General features: G+C 49.1%; 1 protein-coding gene across 1 annotated transcript in view; it reads left to right on the plus strand.

Annotated features, from left to right (window-relative positions):
• FRAS1 (Fraser extracellular matrix complex subunit 1) overlaps positions 1-22,124 on the plus strand; it is a 1,404,104-nt gene that overhangs the window by 428,567 nt on the left and 953,413 nt on the right. The window contains exon 7 of the mRNA XM_086961814.1: positions 10,939-11,107. Coding sequence (XP_086817940.1) covers positions 10,939-11,107 — 169 coding nt within the window. The remainder of the gene's footprint in view (positions 1-10,938; positions 11,108-22,124) is intronic.

A 22,124-nucleotide genomic window follows, 5' to 3' on the forward strand; every position in this document is an offset into this window, starting at 1 on the left:
CGCCTTCACTGGTGCATAGGTGCGAGGTTCCTAGGGTGTCTGCGGGTGTGGTGGCTCTCTAACCTTCTGTCTTTCACAGGGTTTCTTTAGGGGAAGAGTCCTTTTTCTTTAAAATTGCAATCACGACTTACCCATTGACTTGAGTTGATCCAGTGATCGTGTTCCCACACAGCCTCCATGAGGTTCCTGGGTACTTACCTCGGGTGGTTCCTTGGGTCCCTGGCATTTCTACATCCCTTTGGGCACAGTCTTCACTTAAGTCGTGGTTCGCGTCCCTCTATTTTAGTATACAGTTTGGTCCCACATGGTGAACACTGTTTAATACGTGCTTCTTACCTGTTTTCTTCGCAGAGTATTATGTGCATTGTTTATCTCCACATAGGAGATATTTGTACTTGTTAGTGAGTGTCTTAGAATAAATACATATTTTTATAAATAAACTGTGTGGTTCTTTTTCACTTAATATATACCAATAAGGTTACGTTCTGGTAAAACAAACTGCTTTACATTCCTGGACTAAGCTTGCAGGCTGCTCTCCACAGCTACCACTTAAAGAGCTTTCTAAGGTTGTCTAATACCACTAAAATCACTATAAGGGTTGTCTGGATTAGTGCAGGGTGCTACACTTACTTACATGAGCCCCATATACTAAGCCAGCTTCTCAAATTTGGCCACCCCAAACCCAACACACAAAACAGCAACTGTTCACATCATTGGACATACCCAGGAGCACAAAATGGGGCATCTTCCGGAATTCAACTGAAAGCATCAATTCCCTAATGACCTCATCCCAATAGGAACTTGCCCCCGGGCAGCCCCACACAATATGCATAAAGGTGCCCCCACAACGGTGCACCCCTGGCACATCAGGCTTTCAACTCTCCCCATTTTGCAGAGGGAGGAGCTATATAGTAGGTCCTGTAAAGGATATTGAATTGGATTGACCTCAGTCTAACAAGTATGTCTACTTGCCTGTGGTGCATCAGTGCTACCTCCCAAGCAATGTCTACTAGAGGCCCAACGTTGGTCTCCTATAGTTTCCAGAGCTTTCTGAGCGTATCCAGGGTGTTGTTCAGGATAACTTGATATTGCTGGGACACCACCTTTTCTGTGATCTACCTTCCTAAGACCCAGTACTCCAGGGGGCTAATTAGGCACATTAATATTTTAAACATGTAGGTTTTGTTGTCTATTTTGTTTTTCAGTATTTTAGTTATTATTAATCTTTATTAGGGCGAGCTGACGTAGCTTGCAATGCGAAGCATTGCAAGCTGTCAGCGAAGACAACTAATGTTGCCCGTATTTGAGAGAGTGGACACGAGAGGGGCACGAGCGCAGACGCGGATTTCACCTCGTGGGCGCGCACGTCGCCTTGCCCCTCTCGTGTCTCATTCCCTTGCGCAAACACACTCCACAGTCACGCATGCGCACATATCCAGCCACACACACTGCATACACACACTGCATACACACACGCAGACCCACGCGCACACACATTCGAACAGACACACACGCGTACACCACCCTCCCCTCCCACTCACCGGGCTCTTTCGGCGTGTCTCCTCTGCAGCGCTGGTCGGAGTCGGCCGGCTTCACTGCTTCCTCGGCGGCGGCGGGCGGAACTTCCTGCTGGATTACAGGCCCCGCCCCCGTCTCGGCCAAAAGTGCCTGACTTCCGGTTTTCACGAAGCAGGGCTGCGGCGGTGATTTCTTTTGGGGGCAACAGCGGTAGGCACCCTCGAATTCGCAATGCAATATTAGTCTTTTTGCCTTTAGGGATTCCATAATGTTTTCCTTTTTGGAGTCCTATTTCCGCTTTGTTAATAATTTGGAATTTGTAAACTTTGAAAGCTCTCTCGTTTCAATATGTTCTCCCCCGAGGCCCCGGAGGTTGTACGGGCTCACTTTCTACGCTCGCTTGCTGCCATGCGAGCCGGCAATAATTTGCCGGCACACCACTTTCAAATGTCACCAGCAGCCACTGGTCAGTGACACAGTACAGGTGAAACATCGTGAATGCTGACCAATCACAGACGAGGGCAGGAAAAGAACATCTCGGACTGACCAATCACATAGTCACAACAAGCCTGGACAAAAACCTCAAATGCGGTGCGTGTAATTATTTATTTGGCAGCAGACAGATTAGGTAGCGCCTCGAGTCTCCTGAGTAATTTACTGATTGGTCTGTAGACTGCCACTTCTGCATCTGAATCCAACATTGCATATTACTTAGCCAGATGTTTGGGAAATGCCAGCAATACTTATACGTCATGAGCAGCAGCGAGCGGCAATATTGGTAAATACAGTTTAAGCTTAATAATTCAAACTGATTTTGTTCCAAAGCAAACACTCCTGAACGAGCCCTCCGCTCTGATTGGACCCAGACGGGGACCCGGGGGCGGGTTAGGACTTGGGAGTAATTGTTGAATTTAAATGCGAAGTGCCCACGAACCAGAAGTGATAGTGTCCCACGTGCAGTAATTGCCCCGTTTACCTGGGAGCTCGCGCATCCTCGCGCCCGGTGGAGGCTGCTGCTAATAACAGCATCTTATGAGCAGACAGGGCTGTGATGAGCGCGCCTGTCTCTGGGGCCCGTGCCTCGGGCTCTAATCATTCCTGAGATGTTTGCGAAGGGTTTGCCTCGAAAGGAGAAGTTATCAAGAGAGGGCTCTGGGGGTCTCGGCTCATATCACGAGGAGGCTGGGCCGCCCCTTGCTCGGATAGCGCCCTGGGCGGACACATATGTGGCACCTCAGCTGCTGAATAGAATGAGGCAGGGGGGGGGCACTTTTGAGTGCTAAGAACAGCAGTGACTGGCGTCTGAGCACAAACACTTTCCCCCCCCCCTCCAACTCACCTGACTCTCAGATGAGCTCCATTGTGCTGATGCCACCTTGTTTGCTGGGGGAGGAGAGTGGGGGAGGGGCAGCTAGTGATTGCTGATGTATGGCAGCGGAAGAGGGGTGGGGGGTTGATGTAGAGATAGATGGGACTGCCAGGAAGGGGGCTGAGAGTTTTACAAGAGCGCGTGAACCGTTTAAACAAGCATTGGCATAGCCAATAGGTCTCACCTTTGGGACCTTGTACGTGTTTAGCAAGTGATATTGACTTTGCCTATGTCTTTAAGCTGTGCTGTACAGACGTCTGCAGCATGCTAAAAAGTAATAATAAAGAACTGTCAGAAGCATTTTTGTTACCTTATATATGACCACGAAAGTATTATATACAACTGAAAGACCATAATAAACAAGCATTTTTAATGCAATAGGTCTCGCATTATTAAAGTTTGAGCTATTGGCATTGCTAAATAATGCAACACCAATAGCTCAAACTTTAATAATGTGAGACCTATTGCATTGTAAATGCTTGTTTTTAAAGAATATTATTATCAAAAAATTCTGGTTTAGATATTTTTAACTCCAGATATCTTTGAATGACGATAATTTGGATGAAATATTATTGTGATTTTATTTTCAAGTGTAGGGTTATCGTTATTATGGTATTTGATAGTCTGAAATTGCTATTGTTTATAACTATGTTTAGTAGTGCAATCATATAGCAAAGTATGCTTCTCCCTCGGAGAGGAGCTTCCAAAGCCCTATTCATTGACCACTTCAAGGTGTCCCGCCCAATAGTACTTTAGTAGGTCAGGCAACACAATGCCTCCATTTTAGAAGTTGTGAGTCAGGCAGTCAATGGCAATTCTTAAGGAACTTTTGCAGCGTGAATATTTCTGGATTTACTATCCTGTACATTATTCTGCCATCTAGTAGTTGGGTCTGGAATTGTAGTCTATTTTCTCTCTTTTTTTTTTTTCGTGGCCCAGGTGGATGTTGACATACCATGATTTGGTATCCTTCGTGACGGTGACACGCTTCCTCCGGAAGCTCCCACCTTTGGCCGCCATCTTCAGATTCTTGTTTCCGCCATTGGATCTGGATCGTTGTCGAGGAGTTCCAGAGTTTTGGTATGAGGAATAGTCGGAAAACTGGAAAAATCGAAAAAATCGAATATTATCATCGCATCCGACTAGAGGCCAGGTAGCCAGAACTACTAAGGAGAAGAAAATTTCGAGAGAACTCGGCGTTCACACAAGAATGCTTTCACAAGGGGCTCCCTGAGCGCAGGAATGGACCAAACCCCCTTCAAGTTTTGTACCAATTGCCACCACAAATATGCCCAGAAGGACCAGCATCCAGTCTGCAACCTCTGCCTGCCTCTCGACCGCAACAGCGAGGACTGCAACGCGTGCTCGTCCTTCACACCCAAGAACCTCAGGGTATAAGAGAGGCAGAGAAGGGCGAACCACATCATGCATGGGCCACCTCCATTCGCTCCGAGACTTGGGCCTATCCAGTGGAGAGTAGGACAACATTGCAGAAGGACCAGAGGCTTGCACGGTCGTCTAAGTCCATAAGAAAATGTCAAAGGAGGTAGGAGAGTCGATGACCCCCAATCACTTGACCGACAATCGAAAGAGTGAAACAAAGTCCTCGAAGGGAACAGTGTCGCCGGAACACTCGAGGAAAGCAACTGCACCCAAGGACAAAAAGCCCAGCGAATCCTTTGAAAAGGACTCCTGGACGGCAAAGACCCACGAAAAATGAAGGTCGTCGAAGGAAGCCCCCAAAAAGGTCTCCTCGTCACCGAGAAAGGAAGGGTCGACAACTGCTTCGACGACAACATCGACGACCACGAAGCGCTGAAGCCCTCGACACCGAACAGGCTGCGGAGATGGAAAGGAAGAAAAAGAGGCCTGAAACCGAAATGGTGAGCATCCTGCAGCTGAAGAAGGACTTCGACGACAAAACGAGTCAGTACACCATCCCGCCGAAGCCCAAGGCCGAGGTCGAAAAGGGCTTCGAAGACCATGACCTGCCGAAAACACCTGAACCAGTTGAAGAACAGGAGGAATAGGCCCTGTATTACTTCGAGGGAGAAGGCGAGGACGAACAGCTAACCTACCAGGACTTGACGTCCTCAGAGGCGCAAGATTTAAAGTGGTATGACCTTGACGCCGAAATGCCAGAAGAAGGGGTAGATACATACCCTTCGAGGCCTTCACCACCAGACAATATAGGGATCTACAATTTGGTGGTCAAGAATGCTGCACAGACTTATGGGGTGAAATTGGAGGAGGAGAAACCCAAGGCTTGCTTTCTCCTGGAGACTCTTACCCACACAAACAAGAAAATTCCTGCACATGCTCCCTAGTGTGCTGGGCCAGGGCGGAGAGGCTTTCAGGGAGCCAACTATATGTAAATCTGTGACCCCAACAACAGAGAAGATGTACAAGCACTCCTCAAAGGACCCTGCATACATTCAAGGATCAGGGCCAGCCGATTCAATAATTACTGCAACGGCTAGGAAAAGGGCAAATGTGCCCACAAATGCAGGACCACCTCCTGACAAGGAGAGTAGGAGAATGGACCTCACGGGAAGGAAAGTAGAACGGAGTGCGGCAATCCAATGGCTCATCGCCAACTCCAACGCCCTAATCATCAGACATGCATACCAGCACTGGGAAGAAGTAGGGCAACTCCTGAAGCACCTACTGGAACAGTACCAGCAAAGGGCAACCCACCTAGTAGAGGGGAAAACATGGTGATCACATGTTTAAAGTCTGCCTTGGATACAGCAGAGATGTCCAGCAGGCAGATGATGATTGGGGTGAAAGAGATAAGGCACGCATGGCTTAGGATCTGTGGCTTCAAGCCTGAGGTACAGAATAACATCCTGAACACACTCTTCAACAGAGAACAACTTTTTGGGACACCAGTTAACAAAAAGTTAACTTAACTCAAGAAAGACTCGAAACTGCAAGGTCCATGGGAGCACTGCAGTTCAGAGGAATGAGAAGAGGTACCCCCTCAAGAAGGCCAAATGGTAGGGGAGGCAACCAACCAAGTACCAAGCACCAAACCTTTCAACAAGGTTATCAAGGAAACGGGCATGGACAGCAGCAACATAGACAGCAGCAGCAGAACTGGCAGTACCAGCCATGGGGCCAGTCCTTTCGAGGTCGCTCAAACAGATGAGGACAGGCACGGAGAGGAGGGCAACTACCCGCCTCCAAGTGACTTCGCCAAAAGGCAGACGCCCACCCAAATAACACCTCAATGGGGGCATCCTAAGAGAAAAAAAGTCAAAGAACAGGTTTCACAAGACAAACCGTTCCCGAACATATAACCCCAGTAGGAGGCAGAATAAGAGACTTCCTCCAAGAATGGAAGAAGGTCACAACAGACAAATGGATACTAAACATCATACAATACCGATACTGTATAGAAATAATAAAAAAACCTCCAATCAAGAAGCCAAGCAACAAGTCACACTCTTGCTACTAGAGGCACAAGAACTGCTCAACAAGGAGGCAATAGAGATAGTACCGTACAGGGAGTGAAACAAGGGTGTTTATACCAACTACTTCCTCGTACCAAAGGTGGAGGAAACACTAAGGCCTTTCTTGGATCTAAGGTTCTTAAACAAGTTCATAAGGACACAAATATTCAAAATGATGTCTCTGCAAGAAGTAATACCCCAGGTACAGGAAGGGGATTACATGTCTACTATAGATTTAAAGGATGCGTACTTACACGTCCTAATCAACAGAGGACACAAACGCCTACTAAGATTTGTGATCAGCAACACTCACTACCAGTTCACAGTGCTCGCATTCGTGTTTAAATCAGCGCCAAGGGTGTTTAAAAAATGCCTAGCAGCAGTAGCAGCGCACCTAAGGAGGCAAGGAATGCATGTATACCCCTACCTCGACGACTGGCCAGTGAAAGCAAGCTCCTACAGCCAGTGTAAACCGCACATCCAGCAGGTGATACAAACACTAATCCAACTGGGTTTTCCAATCCATTGGGGAAAGTAATCAATAGAACCGGAACAGGTGAAGATATTTTTAGGGGCAGAGATAGACGCCATACAAGGCAAGGTGTTCCCCAGCACTCAGAGGATTTTGGCAATACTGAAGGAAACAGGTTTATACTGCAAGGGCCAAGTTCTGACAGTGAGGACGGTGAGCAAACTAATGGGAATGATGCTGTCTTGCATACACCTGGTTCCAAATATTCAACTCCACATGAGACCATTCCACAAATGGATACAGCAGCAATGGTCGCAGGCAACAGGGAGTTGGGAAGATCTAGTGGCTGTCAAACACGCAGTGCATCAGGAAATTATGTGGTGGAATACGGAAAACATATAAAAGGGAAACCATACACACAACCAACTCCAACTGTGACCATCACAACAAACGCCTCCTAGATGGGGTGGGGCACGCACATGAACAAACTCAAGGTGAGGGGGTTATGGTCGCAGCAGGATACGATCAGGCACATCAACTACCTAGAGCTAATAACTGTGTTCCTAGCCGTAAAAACCTTTCAGAAGGAGCTGTACCGAAATAGGGTGTTGATCCAAACGCACAACCCAACCACCATGTTCTACATCAACAAACAAGGTGGAACACAATCAGTAGCACTATCAGGGCTAGCACAGGATATATGGACATGGGCCATTCCACTGAAAGTAGCTCTACTTGCAATACATCTCCAAGGGAAGGACAATGTGGAAGCTGATAGACTCAGCAGGCAGACGTCAGCATCCCACGAATAGGAGATCAACCAGCAAGAAATACAAAGAGTATTCCGAAAGTGGGGGAAACCGCAAATAGACCTATTTGCAACACACCTGTAAGGATCTTACCACTACTGTTCTGCAGGAGCGTCAGGGATGCCAGGAACACGTTGATAGGTCCTCAACCTTCCGCTACTACCAATTGCCCCTATCAGACTCTAGAGCGCAATGGTAAATAGGGGAAAGAAGGGAAACAAAACAAGGAAAAAAGGGGGAAACAATCTTCGTACTTCAGCCCTCTCACTGCTGGCAGGTAGGTAGTATATTTTTCTGTAAAGGGAAGGAATACTTTAACTGAGCCCAAGGAGACAATACCAGATTAGCTCTAGTGTAACCAATCCCAGAAAGTTACCTAATTATACAGGCACGGTACTTTATAACAAGACTGGAACCCTCAGTGTAGGCATAAAGAACTTGTCTCTCACTGAAGGAAAAAACATGTGTTATAACCTTGTATACTAGTCTTAAAATACAGTGGCTACTATATATCCTCATAACACATTTATCTCACCAAGGCTGTTAAGAGTCACAAATTAGGCTTGAGATGTATGAATAGTTCTTCCAATAACCTATTAGACAAATACAAACAATGTTGGAAATCAGCAGTCTTAATGTCTGTAAAAGTACTTAAAGCAGCGCAGCGCGCTGTTACCGTGAACCCAGGGATATCAGGCGATGTATTAAACTCCAGCAACGGTAAAATTGAAGACTGTTGAGACCGTCAAAACAAAGAAATTGCTCTATAAGCGAGGGAAATGAGGGAAGAGAACTCCTTTGCACAGCGGATCCCCATCCAAGTGAGAGGCACCGCTGACGGAACCGTCCCCACGAGACCCAGCGGACCCGCGGGACAAAATCCAGCCGGTCTGCGGAGCCAAGCAAAAAACAGTCCCGCCCACACACTATCTCCCACCAGAGGAGTCCGGCTGCACGGAGAGTACAGGGATCTGTGGGTAACCGCTGTACCTGAGAAGGAGAGCGGAAAAACGGGAGATAAACTAAAGGAAAAATCCTGGCGGGAAACCAATGAGGGAATCCAGGAGATTGAAAAGCAAACAGTCACAGGCTCGCGCCGAACGCGAGAGACAGGAAGTCTGTAGACAGGAAATGGGGCAACACTAGAACGCGAAGCATCGATGTTACAGGAAGTCAGGCTTTTCAACCTGCCTGACTTCATCGCACATGCGCGGTAGAGAACCGCCATCTTGGATTTTGAAATGGCATCGGCAATCGTGACAGCACCAAAATGCAAAATGCCAACACTTCGCATCCAGACAACCAGACCATCGTCACAAGGGAATGCACTATGGATAAGTTGGCCAAAGACATTTTACACGCTTTTTCCCCCAATACCACTGATACACAGGGTACTCAGCAAAAGCAGGATCAGCAACATGTTGCTAATTTTAATAACACCTCAGTGGGCCAGACATACATGGCTCTCACAAATATTGGAAATGGCCCAAGCACTTGCACAAAGGTTCCCTAGAAGAAGGGACCTGTTGACAATGCAGAACGGAGGGGTGCTACACCCAGAGCCAGAGAGCCTCAGCCTAGCTGCATGGCTCCTGAAGACCTAGAATTTTCACACCTCAAACTACCAGCAAGCACAATGGCAGTGCTCAGTGAAGTGAGAAGACCTACAACAAGAAAGTGCTACTTGGCAAAGTGGAAAAGATTGTCCGAATGGTGCATTAGGGAGAAACTGCAAAGGAGAATCACAAAGGAATCAACAGTACTAAGATACTTAACGCATCTACTACAAAGTCAACTAAGCTACACATCCCTAAAGCTGCACTTAGCGGCAATACTGGCTTACACGAGAGGAGAAACGGGGGAAAGTGTCTTCACCTCCCAAGTAGTAAAAAGATTTCTAGAAGGAGCAAAGAGAATCGCAGCTCCAAACAGAATGCTGGTACCAGCATGGAACCTCAACGTAGTCCTAACTCAATTGATGAAGGCACCATTTGAGCCTATTCACAATGCTACACTGCACATGCTCACGCTAAAGACAGCCTTCTTTGTGGCTATTGCGTCACTATGAAGAGTAAGTGAATTGCAAGCGCTAACACTGCAAGAGCCCAATCTGCAAATACCCAATGATACCCACACTTCATGCCAAAAGTGATGACACGGTTCCACATCAATCAAACAATCCAAATACCTAGTTTTTTCCAAAAACCAACCACAAGCACAGAAAGGGCGCTACACACACTGGACGCCAGGAGGGTACCAAAAATAGCATTGCACGGTGGATTACGCAAACAAGCAGGACAACTGTTACATGGAGCAGCTCATGCTCACTCAACAAGAAATAAAGGAGCAACAATTGCTTTTCTTGCTAGCTCATCAATTCAAGACATTTGCCAAGCTGCAACATGGTCTTCGTGCACACGTTCACTAAGCTCTACTGTGTAGATATACAAATGAACAAGGAAGCGCAAGAGGGACAGAAGGTCTTACAACACATAATCAGTAACCAGAGCTCATCTTCCACCTAGCCACCACAATAAGGACAAATCACTACAAAGTCGATGCACAGCATAGTGAATCCTGAAAGATTCACGCTGCAAAACGTATAGTTTCTTAACTGTTGGTGTCGTTTTGCAGCTTGAAGACTTTCTGGATTCACTAGCGAACCCACCCTCCTCCGCCAGAAAGATGAGACAGGAGGAAAGGGATTAAAACTGGAGAAAGACTTTAAAAGATTAAAAGAGACCAAAAGTAACACCAGACAAGAAAAAGGAATCCGATGATGGCAGCCAAAGGTGGAAGTTTCCGGATGAAGTGTGTCAACGTCTTGAAGGACACCAAATGGTGGTATGTCGACGTCGACCTAGGCCACGAAAAAAAAGAAGAGAAAAAAGACTACAATTCCGGTCCCAACCACTAGATGGCGGAATAATGCACAGACAGGTAAGAAACTATACGTTCCAACCAAGAGAAAAGTACAGACAGAGGCGTCCATTCTTTATTGTTTGTATTTAGTTTTAACAGTGCTTGCGTAACTGACATAAGAACTATTCATATATACAGTCTGTTTACTCTCCTTTCACGTTTTCTTTGCATTTCTGGTAGTACCACCCAAAATATAAATTTATAAAAATCAAAGATGGGATCTAGCAGCACCCATATTCACTCACTATTTCATTTATATCAGAAGAGAATAATGAGAGTTCAGGTATTTACCTAAAGCTATGGTGTGTCCACCGGTGCAGCAATAAAGAAGCTGTAGTTTGTTCTGCATTTCTCTTCTGCATATCACAACTCTACTCATGTCTTTGTCCACAGCTATAATGTCAGTGAGAAAGCCGGTTCTGTCAGCGTGACAGTGAAAAGAATTGGTAACCTCAACCAGTATGCCATTGTCCTCTGCCGCACAGAACATGGTTCTGCTACTTCCAGCTCCAGTGTGGGTTCAAAGCCAGGCCAACAAGACTATGTGGAACATGCAGGGCAGGTGAGTTGACACAACATAGTAATAGCTAGCATAGCATACACTTCCCCTTAGCTTTGAGACAATGAGTGTTATTGGGCTTCTGATGAACTTCTTTGCATACATTTCTTTAATTTATCTGCACTGGGGAAGCAAAGTGTGTTTGATCTATTAACTGTGATGAGGTTTAAAAAGAAAAAAATATTTTCTTTTCTTTATTGATGTTGCACAATTACAGTACAACAGAATAACGTAGTAAAATATACAAGGCATTTCCATCAAAACTTAGTACAATATAATTCCAAATTACATAATATACCAGTTGTTCATCCATGTTGCACATATTACAACACATTTATATGTTACATATTTCTGCCCAATTTCCTCAGTTGTCCGAGTTGTTATCTGGGGAGTTTCTCTCATTCAGAGTAAGTAATTCGCAATAGGAGCCCAGAAGTCCTTCGGCCTAGATGATGTAGGGAGCTTTTCAGCGTAGCATGCCAAATGGTCTCTGCAATATACAAGATCCTTAATCCATTTTTCCTGCTGTGGCATCTTTTTACTATCCTAACCTTTAGCCACATTTCTCTTAGCTAGTAACAAAGCAATTAGGACCAAACACCTGTTCTGTGGTTGCAAGCGCCCAGCTAAACCTAGGAGGCTTATTTTTGGTGTACATTCCACTGCCTCCAAAACAATGTCAGAGAGGGACTTTGTGACTTGCTCCCAGAATTCATATCGCCTCCCACAACCCCAAGCTAACTGCATCAAATCAGCACCCTGCATTTGACATCTTGTACAGTTGTCTGATTCTTGCAACCCATACCTCTTCAATGGTTTTGGAGTATAGTATAGCTGCTGTAAAAATATAAAGTGGACGATGCGCAGATTACAATTTGCTGTCAACAGTTTTGTGATCGAGCAGCAATAGCCCCAGTCTTTATCCCTGAGTGGCGCATCTAGCACCATATTCCAGTTCTCTCTGGCCCCACACCTTGTTGGAGCTGTGTCATCTTGCATTGCATTGTATAGCCTTGTAACTAGTTCCTGAATGGAGGAGCCAGCTAGCATAGTCTGTAGCGGTTTCAGAATGCTCGCTTTATCGGGGTGCCGTGGATTAAAGACTTTGAGGGCTTCCCTTAATCTGTAATAGGTAGATTTTGCTAATGGAGAGCTGGGTTGACTTGCCTGCATCTCCCCAAGTGTAATAAAGACACCCTCGGGGTAAGCGTCACCCATTTTGACCACTCCAGCATTCTTAAGAATAGCTAGCGCTTGGGGCTCCTGTGTCACAGATATACCGAGGTGCTGTGCTAGCGGCATGTTTGATGCATTTTCTGAAAGCGTCCGTGCCGCCAGTGTGCGCCACGCCTGTTCAGTGCAACCTATTGTGCTCATTTCATATCTGGGAAACACTGGCTTCTCCCTGCGTATAAGAGCTGTAAGCGGGTCTGGGAATATCTCATCCGCTTCCACCGCATCATGCGGGAGAAATTGTGGAGGGAAATGCCAATAATGTGCAAACTGCACCTGCGCACATAGATAACATAGATGTAGTTCAGGAGCACCCTGAGAGTATGGCCTGGTAAGTGTGCTCCAACGGCAACGCGCCTGTTACTCAGCCCAGACCGTCCTGAGGAGTACCGAGCACAATTTGTCAAAGCAAGATTTTGTCAATCGGTTTGCACCATTAGTAAACTGAAATAGAAACTTTGGGAGAATAGTCATCTTTATAACCACTACCCTGTCAGCTAGCGATGGTGGCAGTTTGATCATCTGCCCACTTACTCTTCTGCCTGTACCAGATCCCGCCCATAATTTTCCTTCACCATGGTTTCTGGATCCCTGTGGATCCATACACCAAGGTATTTAGCAGAATCCGACGTCCATTCTAGCGGGAACTCTAAGTCGAACTATAGGGTGCATGGCGTCAATGGGAAAATTGAAGATTTCTCCCAGTATATTCTGAGACCGGAGAGCTGTTCGTATTTTATGTATTCCCTAATTAGCCCATGTAACTCCTCTTCCAGATTACGGACATATAATACCATATCATCAGCATACATGGAGATAACAAGTGGCTGCTATTGAAAAACCAACTCTGCCCTCACGTCTTTTTGCCTTATAATACAAGCCAGCAGCTCCATTACTATCGCGAACAGCAATGGGGATACGGGACAGCCTTGTCGCCTACCCCTGTGAATCGAAATGGGTTTGGAATGGCAGGTATTCACATGAACTCTAGCTACAGGAGAACAATGCAGAAGCTCCAGCCATTTCATGAATCTGAATGGCAGTCCCAATCGCACACTAAACATGAACCCCCATTTGATCAAATTGAACGCGTTTGCTGCCTCAAGCAGCACAGACCACCGCTTAGAGCTCAGGATCAATTTGATGCATAAACTTTAACAATGTACACATATTGAGTGGGGTGGACCGAGTTGGAACAAAATCGGATTGGTCCGGCAGCACCAGCTCAGGAAGTAGTGAACGCAATCTAGTTGCCACCATTTTTGCTAATATTTCCGTGTCCATATTTAAAAGTGACAAGGGACGGTAGGAGTTCTGGGTCCTTACCTGGCTTCATCAGACTTATTATTAGGGCCTCACAAAGTGTGTGGGGGGGGGGGGGGCAAGATCTTATGTTCGTATGCCTCACTGTCATGGAGATAGGGGGCCAGCAGGTCTGCATACGCTTAGTACAATTTGCAAGGGCAGAGGGCAAAGACTGTATTGCCTTCTTGATATCATCAACTGTGAATTCTTGCATCAGATATTCTCTTTGCCTAGGGGACAGCCAAGCAAGTGCAATTTCTTCAAAAAAATGTAATATCTCATCAGTGTCTACCTCCTCCACCCCCCCCCCCATACAATGATGAGTAATATGACCCAAATTAATTGAGAATTTCTGTTGTGCCAAGTCGCACGTCACCATCCTGACCCACAAGTTTGGTGATGAAGACCAGCGACCGAGGGGCACAGATCTTGGCCTTCAGAGTGTGACCCGTCCACCCTCCCCAGCCACCCATCTTCTGGACATATGCTTGATTTCCTGGTCTGCTGTTTCATTGTACTCGGTGATCTCCTCCTTGATTTTTGCTAGCGTTTCAGTTTTGTGTGAGGTTGCGTATTCTTGTTCCAATCCAGTTAAGCACTTTTCTAACCTACACATCTCAGGTCTTTCAATACCCCTGCCTGCAACCCAATTCAAGTGCCCCGTATCATGGCTTTAAAAGCCTCCCACAATGTGCCAGTATTTTCCACTGTACCCGTATTCTCACTGAAGAAGAGTTCGATAGCTTGATGCACCCCCTCATTGAAGACTGGGTCAAGCAACGCAGAGGGCTGCAGCCGCCACTGAAAGGGTTGTGCATGGTGCGTAGGAACATACATCTCCTGGACCACTGGAGAGTGGTCTGAAAGAGTGTGCGGTAAATGTTTTACTCCACTAACCCAGGGAGCCACCACTCATGAGGTCAACCAAAAATCCTTCCTGGACCATGTTTTATGCGCGGAAGAGATATGCGTGTCCTCACGCAACCCAGGGTTCCTTGCCCTCCAAATATCAATGCGTTTATGATTATGCATGATGTCATGTATGACCTGCGCCAACCTCTTTCCCTGCTGTGTGGTAGTAGCGCTGCAGTCCATGTCAGGTTCCAAGTATGTATTCCTCACCATAATAACACTTCAGGTTGTAGATCAAACAATTTACCATTCAATCTTTGGTAAAAAAAAAAAAGTCGCATAGTCGACATTGGGGCCATAGGTTGTGATGATTGTAAGCTTCGTGCCTCCAAGGCATCCCTGTACCAATGTTCATTTTCCCAAGTCGTCTGACTGTATGTGTAAGTTTAAAGAGAGTACCATTTTTCATTAATATGATAACACCCCTGGCATAAAATGAGTAAGAGGATGACACTTTAGGTTTAAATCTTTTAATTGAAGGAGAACATAGCGTCATACAATGCATATTATAGTCATGCCACTTACACATGCTGGCCCACAACCGGGGCTTGAAACACAAAGGATTATGCACAATAGCGGTAATGCCCATCCTGTCGGAAAAGAGAAGGCATAGAACCTAGAAAACTGCAGAACCAAAGCCCAGAAGGAAGAACCCTCCCCCCCAACAGTAGCCCACCCCAACTCTCCCGCCCCCCCAGCCCCTTCCCTCCCTATTCAGTGCTCCCCACAATCTCTTTACAGCTCGTTCCCATCGATCTCGCACCCCCTCGGATTCAAGCGCCACAAGAGTCTTTAGCTGCGGGCGCTGTAAGGCGTAGTAGTCTAAGATAACGGGGACAGGTTATCTCCGTGAATTCCATTAGCAGCAGAGCTCTGAAAGGTTGCCAGAGTTCCTCAAATTGGTCTCCCTTCCCTGCAGCAGTAAGGGACAGCTTTTCCATACCCAACACATGCCATATCCTGTGGAGCTAGCCCGTAGTGGAAGGGACTTTAGTAGTGCGCCAATGTGTGAGGATATTTTGCAGCGCTGATCCCGGGGCTATGGCTATTTGGCGGTCCCTACGCGAGCGCAGTGGGTAGGTTAATCCGTTAGGCAGGCCTAACAGTACATAGGCTGGGAATCGGGGTATTTTTGTCTGAAAGTGTGTCCACCTCGTCTAGGATATGTGTCCAGTACGATTGGATGAGCGGGCAGTCCCACAAGATGTGTACCAAGGTTCAGATTTGCCCACACCCCCTCTAGCAGTGTTTGTCCCTGGAATGGCCCATTTCGAAAAGTCTCTCAGGGGTGTAGTACCAGTATGTGGATATTTTTTTGTAAACGTCTCAGTGATCCCCATGTGGTATGCTGAGTGGCGTGCTCGGTATGCGATGTTCTCCCACTCTCTATGGCTTAGAGATCTACCCAGTTCTTTTTCCCACCGTACCCTGCCCCGGTTGTAGATGTGTGTGGGTGGTGTCTGAATCAGTTTATAGAGGTCCGAGATGAGTTTAGAGTTAGATGTGCGTGAGAGAAGCCAACGCTCATACGGAGTGAACCGCCTATCAGCCGATTCTCGGACTTGCGGCTCCAGCGCCCAATGCCGAACCTGCCTATATCTCATTCAGTCCGATTCAGTGAAATTATATTCCTGCTTAAAGAGCTGGAATGGGAGCACTCCATCGGGGCTGTACACATGGTACAGGAAGCTGCAACCTGCCGGCCTCCAGTGTGTAAATGCCCCCTTGATCATGCCAGGGGTAAAGTCCGGGTTGTCTACCAGGGGTGTGAGCGGGGAAGTCCGTGAAGGGCATTAGTAGCATCCCAGACCTCCAGAGGGACCCTCGTGATGTAGGAAGCATAGAGGTTAGCCGGTCTATGAGCCTGTGGCAGAAATGGGATCTCCTGCAGTGGGCGCCCTCCAACTGCTTGGTCCTGAAAGAGCCAGTGTTTGTCGGACTCCCATTTACTCCACTCTACCAAATAGCGCAATTGTGTCGCCTGGAAATATTTCAGCAGATCAGGGATACCCAGACCTCCTGCCTCTGGGGCCAGGGTGGTGAGCGTTTTCTTCAGTCTAGGTCTCCGACCTTGCAAAATAAATTGTGCCAGGTCCGATTGGGTTTGCTTTATCCAGCCCACAGGGGGCCGGAGCGGAAGGCCCCGGAAGAGATATAAAATTTGCGGCAATACGGTCATCTTGACTGCCGCTATACGGCCAAACCACGACAGGGGAAGATGTCTTCATCTGTCTATCTCTCCCCGGATTCAGCTACGCAGCGTAGCGTAATTGGCATTGGTCATTCTGGTGAGAGTCGGAGCGAGCTGTAGTCCCAGATACAGGACTCTATCAGCGGCCCATTGAACCGGGAGAAGGTCTTGTAGGTAAGCCCGTGTAGGAGCCCTGAGGGACAGGTCCAGTGCTATCGATTTTTCTGTGTTCATCTTGAATCCAGACACCCCGGCAAATGCCTCCAGTTCAGCAACGCAGGCCGGTAGCGCCGTACGTGGATGGTCCAAAGTAAGTAGGACGTCGTCCGCATAAAGACTAATGGTGTGGAGGTCGCCACCGAATTTCACGCTGATAGCATCTTGACGCTGCCGAATCCTGTGTGCGAGGGGCTCCATGTATAGGGCGAAGAGGAGTGGTGACAATGGGCACCCCTGCCTCATCCCCCTCTCAATTGGGAACGCGACAATTTATAGCCGTTGACCCTCACCACTGTGTATATGTAGGAACAGCTGCTAAAACTTTGCACACCTATCTATTTGTACATTACATTTTAGATTTTTTTTCTTGTAACTTGTATGTATGTATGTATGTTCGATGCTGCTTTTATGATTTTAATTAATCGAAATAAAGACTTTTGACTGACTGACCCTCACTACTGCAGTGGGAGCTCTGTAGCAGTTGAAAACCAGCGTCCGAAATTTTTCCCCCATCCCATTTATTTCCATTACCATGTCCAGATAAGGCCAGTGAACACGGTTGAACGCTTTCTCAGCGTCAACTGCTAGTATCATGTGTTCCCCAGGTATGTGGGAGGCTTTCTCAATTAGGTGAACTACCCTCTTCGTGTTGTCTACCGTCTGCCGATCAGGGTCAAATCCCGACTGTTCGGGTTCCACCAGGCCCGGCAAATGGGCAGCAAGACGCGTCGCGAGGTTGCCAGTGTACAGCTTAAGGTCTACATTAAGGAGGGAGATCGGCCTATATGCACCGCATTTAGCTCTGTCTTTTCCCGGTTTCGGGATGACTGATATGGAGGCACGCAGGAGATCCGGTGGGAGGGCTCCTGGCGTAGCGAACGAATTAAATAGGCGAGGGAGCAACGGTGCTAGGGTAGTGCAGAAGGTTTTGTAGAATGAAGAGAAATAGCCGTCTGGTCCAGGCGCGTTCCCTGCCTTCAGACGCGCAATGGCTGCGTCTACTTCTTCGACGCAAATGTCCCTCTCCAGCCAAGCTGTTTGTTCCGGTGCGAGAGACGGGAGTCTAACTGTGTCTAAATATTGTTCCGCTGCAGCGACATTCGGAGTTGTGCCCTTATAGAGCTCAGCATAAAAATCACGAAATGTCTCTGCAATGTGTGCATCATCGGTCACTATAGATCCGTCAGTGCGAGTTATTTCCTTCACCTTCTGCTGTTGTCGTGCTACTCTGAGTCGGTTAGCTAGTAAGCGACCGCACCTGTCTCCTCCCGTGTAGTAGGCATGTTTCAGCCTTAATGCCGCATACTCCGCACGGTCCGTGTCTAGAGCTCCGAGGTGACCACGTGCTACTTTAAGTTGTTTCCAAATTCTAGGGGCCCCCATCCTTTGGTGCATATGTTCGAGCTCTTGCACTTTCAGGGTAAGCTCCTCTCTTTTTTCCTGTCACAGGCGGTTGTCGGCTGAGGAGATGGCAATAAATACCCCCCGAAGGACCGCTTTTTAGGCGGCCCATTGGGTTGCCAGTGTGTTTTCTGCGTTTGCATTGTGATATAGGAAATCCTGTGAAAAAGCGTGTCGCAGAGTCACCACACTCTAGGGACTGGGACATGTGGTGGAGCGGTGACTGTCATGGTGACTGGCGCATGGTCTGACAGCCCTGTAGCTCCTATATCCACCGAGGTGGTGAGAGAGCTCACTGGACTCGTGACCAAACAGTGATCAATGCGAGCGTACGACTTATGTGCCGCTGAATAATAAGAATACTCCCTTTCTCCGGGGTGGTGCTGCCTCCACAGGTCGTGAAGGTCAAGGTCATGCAATCTGCCGGTGCATGAGGCAGAGAGGCTGCCGGCATGGTGGGTACGTTGGTTAGACCTATCAAGGGCGGCATCAAAGACGATGTTCAAGTCCCCGCCTAATATTATGTGTCTGTCCGAGGTCACTGTGATATCTGTGAGGGCTGTATGTAGGAATGTCTCCTGTCCATCATTGGGGCAATATATGGAGCCTATTGTGAAAGTTAGCCCCCCCCCAGGCAATTGCGGTACGCTAGGATCCTGCCCCTCAGCTCTGCAATTTTGTGGAGGACCTCCCCCTTGAAGTGTCTCGCCACCAGGAGGGCCACCCCAGCAGTTTTGGTGGACCCGGAAGAGAGATGCTGTTCGGGGAAGGCTCGCGAGCGGACTCTGTGGAAATCCCGGGCCAATAGGTGCGTCTCCTGGAGGAGGCAGATATCGGCGTGTGTGTTTTCTAAATATGAGAGGACCGCCCGCCTCTTAACCGGGTTGTTGAGACCCCTTACATTCAAAGTCAATACCTTAAAGGTGTTAGGCATCCTGGTTTATGAGGTAGTGAAGTGAGGCTGTATCACCTGGTGAGTGACCCAAGGTGAGGGGAAGGGGAGGACCCCCCCAACTGGTGGCTTTCAGACTATATTGAGGTGCAACCCAGAGTATGTACACAAGAATTGAGCACTGGACGACCCCCCCCCCCCACTCTTCTCCAACCCCCCCCCCCCCCCCCCCCCCCCCCCGTCGTCCCCCCCTCTCCATTCCCCAACTCCCACCCGGATCCCTCCCTAACCCCAACTAGAAACCCCGCAATGAACAATATAGTCCTGGGCCAGTCACAACCTAGTTCAGACCCATGGAGGAAGTCAGTAATGGGAAACGTGGCAACGGCAACCTTCGCAGCCCGCCACCAGCCCCTGGTAGACCCGATGCAAAAGTAGAGCTATAAAAAGAGGAATCCCCTCCCCTTGTACTTGGTTCGAAGAGAAGTCTCACTCCGGAGCTGTAGTGTCTCTGGATACCTCTTGGATGGCAGCCGCCCGCTCCTGCGTTGTGGCGGGGCCCGGCTTTCGGGCCCCCCTGGATGACCGCCTGCGTCTTACATGTTGCCATCCGCTTCCGGTGGATCGGGGTGATCTGTCTTGTGATGGGCCAATCAGGTCAGACCTGACTGCAAGGTCTTCCTCCAGATCTATTCCTAGAAGAGTACATGTGTCCTTCAGGGACCGGAGCTGCTGCAAAACCCCATCCCACTTGAAGACAAGGCGGAAGGGATGGCCCCAAGAGTACGTAATCCCCTTATCCTGCAGGAACGTCGTGACAATTTTGAAGGTCTTCCTTTTCTGAAGGGTGATTGCTGAGAGATCTTGAAACAAGGCCACTGGTCGTCCTTGGTACCGGACTGGTGGTTTCAGGCGTGCTTCCTTCATGATGCGTTCCTTCAGTGGGAAGTTGGGGAGAAACGCCAAAATGTCCGGAGGGGGGGCGGATGCCTGGCGAGCAAGGCCCACTCTGTGAACCCTGAAAATCTTCATTTTCCCCCCAAACTTCCCTGTAAGTATCCAGTGATATCGTCCCCTTCCGATTTGGACGGTACTCCACGGACCCTTATGTTATTGCGCCGAGAGCGGTTTTCAAGGTCCTCCGCGTGGGCCTGTAAGTCCAGTTGCTGTTCCTGCAGTCGGAGCACCTCCTGCTGCAAGTGTGCCACCTCTTCACAGCGTGATTGCTCAGTGTCCTCTACCGCCGCTACCCTCTCTCCCAGACCGTCTACTTCTCGCTGCAGCTCCCGATGTTCACCGGCCATATCCTGTTTCAAAGTCTGGAAGTCCTCACGCAGCAAATTGAAGAGGGACTCCATGAAGGCTTTGGTGATTGGTGTACTCCCGTCTTCGTGTTCTGTGGGGCCCTTAGCTGCCGCTGTCGCTCCTGGCGGGCTCTTCTCCCCCTTGGCGGGCCCCTTCGCCAACATCTCTGGTATGGTGCGGCCACCCCGCCTCTGGTCCCCCGACATGGCTGAGCGAGAAACGCGGCCACCAGGTACGCCAAATGTGGCAGGCCCTCTAGATGGTCAATGCTGCTGCACTAGAAAAGGCGCTCACAGAGAGCGCCAAGCCCCGCTGCTCCTCCCGGCCGCTCTGGTTGCTTGGTCCTCCCTCCGCGGGCCGCGTTCATCGGCAGCCGCGGCTACCGGCCAACCGCCCCCCCAGTGCCGCCTCACCTCCGCGGCGCTGTGTCTGAGGGCCAGATGTTTGTTTCCAGTCCAGAGCCCTCGGGGCGGCACAGGTACCCCACTGTCGCCGCCGCTCCTCAGTGCTCCCCTCTGTTACCACCGGCCCCTAGTATCCCGGGCTTGTACTTCTTGGGGGCCGGGCCCTGGTCTTGGAACCGCGGCGGTCTATTCCCCGGTGTGGCGGGCCTCTGTGTGTCTATGTTCAAGCGAGGCGGCCCCCGCGGTGTATCTTCGGTTCCAGGCGGGTCTTGTTCGCGCCCTGGGGTTGGGGGTCCTGTATCCCTTGCTGGATCCCAGGCCGGTCTCGGCGCTATGCCACTCTCCCAGTAGCCTGGGTCCGTGGGACTAGACTTTGGCTCCGGCGTAGGCCCACCACCACCGGTCCCGCTGCTGTGCTTGCCCGGCCTCCTCTCCTGCCCTCAGGCCTTCTGTGCTGTACGAGGCACTGTGAGTGCCCCCGTTCAGTTGCTTCGGCCGCTGCGCCTCCGCAGGTGTAGGCCCAGAAGCCGGGGCTTCGAATTTGGCGCTCCCGGGAGCCGCCACTCCCCGGGCCGGCTGTGCGTCCCCCACGCTCACCTCCGCTTGGCGTGATACGGGTTCCGCCTCTCGGTGTCTCTGCCGCTCCGGACTCTCGCCGTTACCCCGCACTGAGACCGGTTCTCTCTCAGGGCCCGGGCACTCCTTCTCCGCCGGCGTGGTGCTCAGCGACCGCCAACCCCAGCGGGAGTATGGTCACCCCGGGGGAGACACGCCGCCAGGCAGCAGACACCAGTCCCCCGGCGATATGAGGGTGGTAGCTGTGGCCCCCGGGGCTTGGGCTGCAAGGGGCTGTTATCGGGGAAGGGATTTGTGCTAATTTGGGCCGGGAACCAGGGCTAGTCCCTGGAGCTTCACAGACGCACGTCTGCTCCGGTCGCCATCTTGGCCACGCCCCCCGAGGATGACACTTTAATCATCGCCCAACGTGTTCCTACCTTATCCCACCCCAGAGAGGTGAGTTTCCTGTAGTAAGGCTAGTTGTATCCCATGCCTGTCTAAATATGCCAACACCTGTCTAATTATTTTGGGATTATTTAACCCCCTTACATTTCTTGTGGCTAGCTTAATTTCACCTATCATTTTGGCGCTGTGTTTTCT

This window comes from Lissotriton vulgaris, chromosome 3_1, assembly GCF_964263255.1.
Source record: "Lissotriton vulgaris chromosome 3_1, aLisVul1.2, whole genome shotgun sequence".
NCBI lineage: Eukaryota > Metazoa > Chordata > Amphibia > Caudata > Salamandridae > Lissotriton > Lissotriton vulgaris.